The sequence below is a fragment of the Parambassis ranga genome, chromosome 3, assembly GCF_900634625.1.
Source record: "Parambassis ranga chromosome 3, fParRan2.1, whole genome shotgun sequence".
NCBI lineage: Eukaryota > Metazoa > Chordata > Actinopteri > Ambassidae > Parambassis > Parambassis ranga.
The window spans coordinates 25,406,922-25,418,198 of record NC_041024.1 but is presented as its reverse complement, the minus strand read 5'-3'; the positions used below and the strand labels follow the sequence as shown (position 1 = coordinate 25,418,198).

Below are 11,277 nucleotides of genomic sequence, written 5' to 3'. Positions count from 1 at the left end.
GTGCATAAGAAACATTAGCCACGCCCACTCGCTATCGTTGGTGTTGCATTTAGGTTCCCACCGTGAAAACAAATTTTCATATGATAATGGACGCTGTGTTGCCTCTTGTCCTTGGGGAATGAATAAAAACACACAATGGCAGGAAACGTAGCACATTTTGAATAAATTACAGTTTTGCTAAGAGCGAAGTTAAGAGCGCTTGTTAATAACAAACAACGTAGCCTACTATATGAAGTTACTTAACAGTAAATAAATGAATGCCAAAAGTTAGACAATTCTAACATGGAAAACATCAGTAAATATTTACTATTTGTTGCAGACACACAGGCCATTGTTCACATAATTAAATAGTGTCAGTAAAACGGTGATAAATTACTGATATCTAAAGCAAGAGAATTGTCGGATATGGAAGTGCTGCACACCCAGGCTAAAAAAAAAAACAGATCAACATTATAATGTAAAACGTTTCTTTTTATGACAAGATGTTTTTTTACATTATGATATAATCATATAAATTGTATATCATGTTATTACAACATATAAACCTATGTTTGTTTTATGCCATGGTGATGCTACAATGCTGAGTGGTAGGCTAGTTCAGAACCAAGTGTGTTTCACAGGGAGTCCATCTCTGGCCCTCCACCTACTCAAGACCAGTTTATCTACTAGTATTTATCAGTCATGTCAAACACTTCACAGTATAATGTGACATTTTGTTTTTACAACTTGTTTCATGTTATAACATGATTTTAATAACTTTTCATGTTATAAGATGATACTGCAGTGCCTGTGTAGCCAGATTTGTAGTGCTCTTGTTACTGTGTGTTATCTCACACAAACCTTATACCCCTCGCACGGAGGGACATAAGGAGCTAGAAAAGCAGGCGAACTATGAGATGCATCCAGATGAAACGTCCTGATTTTGTCATAGGCTGAAACATATTTATTCAATACATCCCTATTTTGATGAAACCTTACACAGCTCCATACCACGCAGATCATATTCTGGTATAACATCATATGATAATGTATGGGCAGCAGTGGCCCAGTGGTAGAGCAGGGTTGTCCAATAACCAGAAGGTTGGTGGTTCCTCCCTAGTCTCCCTGTTGTGTGTCCTTGGGCATTGGGACATTGCCTCCAGTGCGCTCACTGTATGAATGTGTATGAATGAATCGGCGGTGGTCGGAGAGGCCGTAGGCGCCCCTTGGCAGCCACGTCTCTGTCACTCTCCCCCTGGGGAGCTGTGGCTACATCTGTACAATGAATGGGAAAGGTGTGAATGAATAATGCATCTGTAAAGCGTCTCTGAGTGTCCTAAAAAGCGCTATATATGTTCGATGTATTATTATTATTATTATTATTATTATTATTATATGACATGGATTGAGACTGCACCCAAACAAAGACACACATCAAAACTAAGCTTTCTTAACATAATGCTGAAAAAGCCAGGAATCCAACAACAGAAGGTCAAAAGTACAGTCACCAAGAACAAATGAAAGCTGCTGCAGTTTGAGAAAAGCTGTTCATTTTAAGCACTCATGAAGGAATAATAATTTTGAGGTGATATCATTTTTCCTGTGTGAGTTCATTGACCGGTATCATTGCAAACTAGCATGCAGACAGACATAACGTTTTACTACTACAAATTTAAAGAACGTTTTACTGTTGCTAACAAATACACACGTTTAATGAAACTTTGGATAAGATGGGAGTCAAAGTCAGCTTTATTGTCAAAACTGCTATATGTGCTGGACATACAGAGAATCGAAATTGCGTTACTCCTTCCTCCTTCTGGGGTCTCCTGTGATGCGGAGGGCCTTTCGGGTGAGATGGCTGTCGTAGAGGTCTTGGAGGGAGGGGAGAGGGACGCCGGTAATCCTCTCAGCTGCTCTCACTATGCGATGAAGCGTCTTCCTGCAGGTGGCGGTGCAGGCTCCGTACCACACAGTGATGCAGCTGGACAGGATGCTCTCAACAGCCCCTCTGTAGAAGGTGCACAGGATGGAGGGAGGGGCTCTGGCTCTTCTGAGCTTGTGGAGGAAGTAGAGGCGCTGCTGTGTCTTCTTGGTCAGTGATGCAGTGTTGTTAGTCCAGGAGAGGTCCTCAGTGATGTGCACACCCAGGAACTTGGTGCTGCTCACCTGCTCCACAGCAGCACCATCGATAAACAGGGGTGTGCTGACTGTGTGCTCTCCTGTAGTCCACAACCATCTCCTTTGTCTTCTCCACATTCAGGGAGAGGTTGTGGTCTCTGCACCACGTGGCCAGAAGGTGCAACTCTTTTCTGGAGACCCACCAAAGTTGTGTCATCCGCAAACTTCACAAAGATGCTGGTATTGTGTGTTGGTGCGCAGTCGGGAGGGAGGGAGGCATAAAGAAGAAAAGTTTTACTATGACTTTTATAAAGTTGAAACTTATTGGAGTCTTATAATCACATACATTATAAAAATAGCAGGTGAAATACATGAACTGCGATAAACATGCTGCCCGAATGTTTTAATAGGTTAAATCATAAACAAAATGTGCCGGCCCATTCACCCAAATGTTCCACACGTTTACAGGTAACACCTTCAGTGTTACAGAAACACATCATGTGCTGGGTTCATTTTTTAAATTCATGGTAGAAATGCTTGTATAGGCCAGAAATGCAAAATCTGTCTGTCAGATAACAGGTGAAACTTCTAAATGTAATCAATCTTGTTATTGCAGTACACTCATGGGGTTAGTTTAAAAAGCTTTACATTAAGAGCTGTTTCAGCAAAAAAATATGTACATGTTTTAATAAGTCAATCACATATTTTACGAAGTTGGTCAGAATGAAAAAATAAAAACTGTCTAAAACATATATATTTAATGAAGGACAGAATGAAGCATTATAGTGTAATGTTTGTGTGGGCACCCGTAAGCTTGTTCAAATATTTTTATTGTGATGCCTATAGTCAATTTACTGAGTTGCATTGGAATACAATAATGATAACTTCAAATGTTAAATAAATATAAATACATTTACAAAGCCTTAAGGGAACAGGACCCTCCCCATCCCTCCCAGTATTGAGTTTCATGTTTATAAGTCTTGATTTGCCCTCCCCTCCAAGTGAGAGATCAGTGCTCTCTGTTCAAATTCCTCCAGTCTAATACTAAGGATGTAGCAGATTCTCTCCAGTCAGTGTTGTTATCCGTTCTTCTTCCATGAGTTTCTTTGGACAAAGCGGAGAGGAGACAGGAGGTGAGAGCTTGTCCTTTTAAGTTTTTATGCTGTCTAGACATAGTAATAGAATCAACAAGGGCTCGGGGTGGATTAGCATTTCTCTGAAATTCTGGAAAAGGTTTTTCATGAAACAACAACCCTCCAACAGTTCTAAACGCTTTCAAGTTCTTACCTCCTAATGTCTCCAACCCAAAACAAAAGTTTAACCTAAGCAGATGGGAAACAGGTTCTTCTTTGAGCAGCAGGCTTCCAATAATGAGAGCAGCAGGATTGTAAAGTATCTCATTATTCCTGAGAAATAGCACATGTGTTTATTTATTTGAATGAAAACTTCTCTTGGAATTTCTGAGATAAGTGTCTTGTTAGTGGAGGAAAAACAGAGCTCACTTGTGAATACAGTATGCTTGTGGAACAGTGTGACCCTGAGGCAAATTGCAGACTGTTTCAAATTATGTATCACATGTTGTTAAGTTCTCATTATCCTCAATGACCTTAATAACGTCAAGGTTGCCTGATGCTTTCCTGCATGACTGTAGATTATAATGCCTACCTTAGTGTTTCCTTTGTGTTCATGTCATGTGGCAGGTAGGTTTACAGCATTTAGGAAGAGTGTTGCTGATGAATTGATCATCATTGATCAAAACACAGCAGCTAATCTGAATGTCTGAAAAATAAATGAATCATGTATGGTCCAGTCAAAGTCTAGATCTCAACGCAACTGAAATACTGTGAATGTCCAAAAACCTCAATGAACTGAATCAATGTTTGTGAAGAAGAATGCACCAAAATTCCTCCACAATAATGTGAGACTGATAAAGTCATACAGGAAACTATTACTGCAAGTTATTGCTGCTAAAGGTGGATCTACAAGATGCTGAGTCATGAGGAGTACTTTGTGTTGTCCAAATTATTTCTTTTCTTTTTGTGTTGCTAAAAAAAAATAAAAAAAGGTGAAAAAAGCTACATGTTGTAGTGTGTGTGTGAGGATGTATTTGGCTAATACTAAGGCCCACTATGATCTGATATCACTCTTGACCCACTTTTGCACAGATACATTTTTTTCCAAGCATAAACATGATATTTTGGCCTCACTTGTGTGATGCTTGCACAGGGAGTTGAGTTGTTATTCCTTATATAGTCTATGCTAACACAATCACTTATTGCCCAACGGATCAAACCCACTGACAGGTACCGTAGTGACAGATAATAAGTGTTATTACCTTCACCTGTCAGTGCTTAGAACTCACTTTGCACTTAAGTTTCCACATATTGTACATACTGGGCAAGGATTACAAAACACATAAAAGAGAGCCTTATTGATAAAGTGATCAAACTGTCTTTATTCCTTTGCACTGTTATCTAAAGCAAGTGATACTACCTCATGTTCTTCCAGTCAAGCTGGAAGTCCACGAGCAGTATAATGTAGCCACATGTTGTATAATCATCAGTAGGCAGGAAGCAACACTGAAGAATGCACGTTACTGAGTGCTGTCTGACAGCGGAGTGTTTGAACACATGCAAATAAAACCATGTGAGTGGTAACAAACTCACCACCCCATCAACATATACAATAACTTTATATTCTTAAACAGGAGTTAAAAAAGACACCGAAACCATGAATAAGTACGAAAATAAGTCTCACACAATTTACATACACTTAATATATTGCACTTAGAACACAGTATATACAAGACATTTTACAATGCAGCACACGGTAACTGTATGATAACTAACACAAAGGTAACATAAAGACAGAATCAGCGTGGTGCTGCTGCCTCTGAGCCGACTCTTCTTCATTTGTCCATTTGTTCATTCATTTGTTATTTTCATGGATGAGAATCAGAGAGTGGAATTAATGTGATATGAATTCATGCGTTAACACCTGACACTCCTCTAGCAGCAGTACCTTCACATAAGTAAATGGTCATTAGGGACAATCATATTTGCTATTTTAAATCAATCTGTCAGTAGTAGATGAGTGTGGCAGAGGACTGGAACCGACAACCTATTACCTCTATAAAAATGTCATTCTTTACCAAAATATTTCCTTTGAAAAAAACATTTAAAAATAAAGATTTTTTCCTGCCGGGATCATGCTGCACACACACAAGTGGTGTTTTGTCATAACACTTGTGAAAGCTTCATGGGAAAAGTGAAATATATAAGTCTATATATCAAGTTTAGACTTGAGAAAACGATTCAAGCAGTTCAAAGAGAATCAAACAGAACAAGACTGGCAGAGGCAGGAAGAGAAACATGTGGAAGGTTCTGGAAGGAAAGCTAGGGAGAGATGTGTCTAAAGAGCCGAGAACAACTGCAGAGACACTAGTGAGGGTTTAACCAAGAGAAGACAGTCACCAGAGTCCTGCACAGGAATGGACTGCCAGGAAACCTTCTGCAGAAAAGACACCTTCAGACCAGACTGAAGTCTGCTAGAGACAACCTGGAGACAGATTACACACACAGGAAGTGTGCCATTTAGTCAGAGGAAACTAAACTAGAGCTCTTTGGTCACAGAGGTGTTGACTGAAGAACAAAAGCAGAAGCTTATAATGCAAGTCAAGGACTTAATCATAAATTCAAATTTTGTTACTTGTAAGTTTTGGAAAATAATTTCTAGTCTAGTAAAAATAGTACGTTTGGAAATTATTACTATTCAACCATTCATCCAAATGTAGGAAATATGTGGAAAAAGAATAACATTTTTTTTCTCCATCTGTAGGTGATTTTAGTCTTTAATCTGTGTCAGGGTGAATGTTAGCAGCACATTAGCAGAGCAACAGCTCACAAAAGGGGCATTCAGGGACAGTATAGTCACCCACGTCACTGCCATCATGTTTTTGAAATGAATTACACTTAAAGCATTTGAAATATGCTTTGTGTCACATGCAGATCTGACACTGTTAAACATTCCATTTGCCATCAGTTCACTTTCGTATTTTGGAGCTGCCTCATAACTCCTACACCATCAGTCAGCTCTGATCCCATCTGTCCTTCCCACTCCTAACACATTAGCCTCGGACATCCCAGGGCCTCAGGAATTCTGTCATCACCCTGCTGTCTCTCTCTTCTTCCACCAAGTTGTGCTTTGGGGCTTCACCTGGCTGAACAGGGTCAACTGCACAATAGGAGAGTATTGAGAACCTCTACCACTGACTCTGATGTAACCATGGCCTTTAAAAAACCTTTAAAAAGTAGAAAATGTCACTAAGCAAAGGTCAGCACACATGAGATTTTTTTTAAAATGTTTAGTAACCTCTTTATGTAAGGCCCGATTTACTCACTCATGTATGTTTTTTATTATTTCTATCCCTGACCCAGTTAAATGCTTAGGAAGACTATTTCAGGTGTTGAAGAACTTTTAACATTTATGAATGTTACGAATGTTAAGAAGTTTTTTTGTAGTAATAGTTGGATTTCACCTTTATGTATGGACAACATGGCTTAATTGTTACTGTAGTCGCTGGAATCAGCTGGAATCTCCACCCCTTGTTTTATATGAGCCATTTAAAAGAAACACTTGTGAACAACTACATAAATAAATAAAGATAGGTTTAAGGAGAAAAAGCATGGCTGCTAACATGCAATGAAGGATGTTTTCTGATACAAATTAATACTTTTAATCCTCTTTACAGTTCTACAATAAAAATATCATCATATGACCCTTCAATATTTTTTTAACCTCTCTGGAAACTAGATGTTTTTGTAGGATAGTCCAAACACTCAGTTTGATCCACATAGTGAACACATGTCTTCATATCAGGAGGTTGGGTCCGAATCATAAAATAAAGCCCAATCAACTTTTTTTTTTTTTTTTTAATTTTAGGCTTGTCAAATTTCCTTCCAGGAAGTGAAAGAGTCCAGTTTGCATACACTATGTGCAGTTCTTGAAGCATTTTCAGACAGATAAAGTCTGTCTGTAGTCTTTGCAGTAATTTTGCCTCATGTTTTCACACCTGCGTGCCACTGCCACTAGGTGGAGTCCACGTCCTGTGAGCAGGATCCACAGCATCTCTGTTTGTACATATCCACATAACACAGCTTCAGTCTTTTCACCACCCTGCAGTACTGGGTGGTGTCCTTACAATCACCTGCAGGGGAACAAAATACTGGATGTCAGCACTAAAGAAATAAACAACACATGTGTGACACAGTATGTCACAGTCATTTGGTACAAAGGACGATGTTGTTCCCTATAGGTGGCATTTTACTTCAGCTGTAACTAATGTCCAACTTGTATTTGTACACTTTAAACATTTTATTTACATTTTATTTGAGAGTAGTTTGTAGTTAGTTAGCAGCCTATATCCAAAAGTAGTAATTTGATACAACAGTATCACCTGTATAAATACAAATTGTGTCTACACAGCTAGGATAGGCTCCAGCTCCTCCGGGTTTAGAAAATGGATGGATGGATTGGTGTTTGATCTATCAGACTTTATGCAGTCATCTCCCTCTAAAGGTTTAGCATCAGATTAGGTCTACTAGGACATGGCAGAAACACTAGAGGAAGGTGCTTTTTGTTACAACATTAAAAATGACAGAGACACAAAAGATGAGCACCTATCCTGAAGTGCATCTTAAAAGTTTTTTTCTGTATTTGTGCATGATTATGACCATTGTTGCTGCTCGTCAGGCTGGAAAAGGTTAAACAGCCATCTCTGAAGACTTTGGACTCCACAAATCCACAGACGACGGATTATGTCAAATCCATCATGATCCTCCCAAGGAAGGGTGTATCAAAGAGAATCAATACAACATTAGCCTTAAGGTCATAAAGGATCCCAGTGTAGCCTCTAAGCACATAAAGACCTCTGTCCCACTGGGTAATGTTATTGTTGAGGAATCCACCACCAGGAGAAGACTGAACAACCATGATGAGCATGTCACAGCTGCAAGGAGGAAGTCACTGCTGTCCAACAAGATCACTGCTGCCTGCCTGCAGTTTGATAAAGATCATGTGGACAAACAAAAAACCTGCTGGGAAAATATTTAGTGGACAGATGAGACCAGAACAAACGTATTTGTAACGTATAAATGAGAAGCATAACGCTGGGAGGAAGAATGACACTGCAGTCCAGTATATGAACCTATCCCATCTGTAAACATGGTGGTGGTAGTATCATTGTGAAAACATAGATCCATCCACATACTTTTGCTACATATATGTATATATATATATATATATATATATATGTAATATTGGATTGGGATATTTTCTAAAAAATAAATTAGGTGCTAGAATCAGCTGATGTTTTGGGTCATATTTATGCTGAAACATAGAACATCCTACTTTTAAGCAGCACTGTATTTCTCTAAGTTTTCTAAGTGCTACCTAGTGTTTCCCTGAAAACTATAAACTGTGATAAGAGCAAATGTGATCATATTTATTATCATTTTCAGTGGCACTTCAGTATCATGTAATATTGTCATGAATGTGTAAACCAGTTTGAAGAGCTTGATAAAACCATATGTAATTGAATGCATTCAGTGCATGCTTTTACACAAGATTCACTGATAAAAGTCATGATTCCTACCTTGGTTACAAACTTATTAATCACTCCTCGCAGTTAGAATCATCTCATACTGACTTGCCGACTTACTCCCACATGCAGTTCTGTTGCAGTGCTGCCAGGTGGAGGGCTGCTGGAGCCAGGCGCAGTGCTGGTCAGCCAAAGTCCTACCGGTCCTGCGGTGAACACAGTCCATCCTACGGGACTGAAAACCGCTCCCACAGGCTACTGTGCATGCCCGCCATGCCCCAGGGCGCCATTGGACATCACATAGGTCAGAGGAACAGTTACGCAATGATACAGGCCTGGAAGAGAACAGTTGCAGATTTAATTCATAAAACAATGCAAGATACTTTTACAAGGTCTCTGAAAAATTCTTAAGTCAATTTGCTGCTAGACCAAGCAAATGGTAGAAGTTTATTTTGAGACTGACCTCATATACAGACATTAAATCAATGAAGTAGGCACAGTTTGCAAAACATTTGAAGAGAATACCCAGCACAAGAAGATACTCACATTGTTAGTACTCTGACCTGGTGGAACTAAATTTATTAACAACCAGTTGGACAACTCTTTGTGTACTGATGGATGTATACGAAATGCAAAGAAATAGGTTTCTTGTGAGGAAAGCGCTCAGAGCTCAGAAGAGTGTTGGGCAAGAAGTCACAGACAACACAACTACTTAATAAAATAAGGTGCCAGACTTTAGTGATGGGTGGTAATTACATTAGGCTTCTGTGTGTAGATTGTAGTTCTTAATACTTTAGATGATCTGAGGTCTAAAAATATATAAAATGTGAAATGAGAGTTTCCAGACAGAAATAACTAAACAGGAAGACACCTAGAGGAGATCGTAAAGTGCCAGAGTGAAACCCAGGAAAAAACACATGGGCAGGTATGAACAGCTTCTGGCTTAAGTTCATAATATTGTACTGCTAATTGCTAGGGTACCTCCTGGTGGTAAACAACAATAAATAAAGTATTGTACCTGTTCTGGAGATCACAGTCTGTGTAGGCGGATCCATTCGCATGCTGGCAGGTGACAGATCTCTTCTGTACTGTGGTGGTGGGGCCTAAACACCTCCCTGAACACTGAAATTGAGTAACAGAGTTACCAATGTGTTTTCTATAGTGCATAATGTGACACATGTGACAGTGTATCCACAGTACCTTTCCCCATGGACTGGTTACCCACATGGGACAGTTATTGGCGGTGCACTGCTCTGTGTCTGCTGGCCGGCTCATCCTCTTGCAGGCAGCTGCTGCCAGAGACCTCAGTCCACCTTTGGCATCCAGCTGCTGACAGGAAACCTGCCTCTGTTTCCAGCCGCCCCCACATGTGGCCGAGCATTTTGACCACTCTGATACTGACCATCTAAAATCATGACATTAAAAAAAAGACATAGTGAATTTCCATTGTCACCTCCTTGTACTACACAGTGGCTGTAAACTGCTGCAGGGATGGACATTATAGAAATCACACTGTGCAGCCCAGTCTTCTTTTGTAGAAGTCCCTGTGCTTCAAGTCATTGCCTACATCTACAGTCTATAATCCGAAGCCATAGAATGGAAGAGAGTTGTTAGACAGACTTGACATTGCAGGGGAAGGCCACGCTGCCTGTAGTCTGAATGTGGGAGATGCTATGGGAGGACAAAGTGGGCTGTGGTTTAGAAGGGTATGCCCACACATACCGCTTACAGTATACCTACACTCAACAGATGTTCAAGAATATTTTTCCAGGTTGGGGTGACCACATACACAGTATGCCACTATAGATGAAGCTCACATGATGTCACCCATAGGTTAAGTGATGTTTTGAGTCTCTAAAGGGTGTAAACATGTTTGTTTCTGATGTAAAGTTAGGCATTTTAACATTTCAACAACATGATTCTAGCTAACAGTGAGTCATTCCTGTTTCATTAGTGAGCGTCTGACTGTGTGTGGCAGCAGAGTGAGTGTGGGTAGGAGGGAGCTGAATGATGGGCTATATGATGGGTAGCGGCAGGCTGGCAGAGCTGGAAACAGCAGGGATCTGATCTGCTGAGAGTATTTCTGTTGTGATCTGAATGCTTCTCCTGAATTCATTAGCTTCATAGCCTCCGTGTTTTCCCCTCATTACAGTCTCTGTGTGAAATAATCTACTGCCGCATTCTGTGTATGTATACCTACACAGAAAAGCAATACTCCTGTCAGGACTGCATGGCAGCTTTAGCATACTGTAGTACTTCTTCTGGTCCAGTATTTGACTGAACTGAATGATCTAAATCCAGAAATGCATAATCTCAATGTCATGGTACCTGGGAGGGCAGTCCTTCCTGTTGCAGGCAACCGGGGAGATGCCGGGTTTGGGGATGTGGCGACACATGTTGGGCGGGACATCTTTTTCATCCAGAGTGACACAGTGGATCCTCCTCATCAAAGTTCCTCTGTTTCCACAGGAGGCACTGCAGGTGGTCCAGTCTCCAAAGCGCCAGGCAACCTCTTTGGTTCAAACACAAATATTAAACACCATCCAAAGACTGGAAGCGCACATCAATGTTCTGCAAAGAAT

General features: G+C 40.2%; 1 protein-coding gene across 3 annotated transcripts in view; it reads right to left on the bottom strand.

Moving 5' to 3' along the window:
* Window positions 1-4,532: 4,532 nt before the first annotated feature.
* Window positions 4,533-11,277, bottom strand: part of adamtsl3 (ADAMTS-like 3) — a 155,166-nt gene continuing 148,421 nt past the window's right edge. Inside the window, exons 28-33 of one of the 3 annotated variants that reach the window (XM_028402649.1) lie at window positions 11,024-11,207; window positions 9,896-10,100; window positions 9,714-9,817; window positions 8,816-9,030; window positions 7,169-7,303; window positions 4,533-6,330 (exon numbers count right to left, since the gene is read on the bottom strand). In XM_028402649.1, coding sequence (XP_028258450.1) covers window positions 7,185-7,303; window positions 8,816-9,030; window positions 9,714-9,817; window positions 9,896-10,100; window positions 11,024-11,207 — 827 coding nt within the window. In that variant the 3' untranslated portion in view covers window positions 4,533-6,330; window positions 7,169-7,184. Of the gene's footprint in view, window positions 6,331-6,454; window positions 7,304-8,749; window positions 9,031-9,713; window positions 9,818-9,895; window positions 10,101-11,023; window positions 11,208-11,277 lie in introns of those variants that run through there. The other 2 variants (XM_028402648.1, XM_028402651.1) reach the window with 2 other exon arrangements.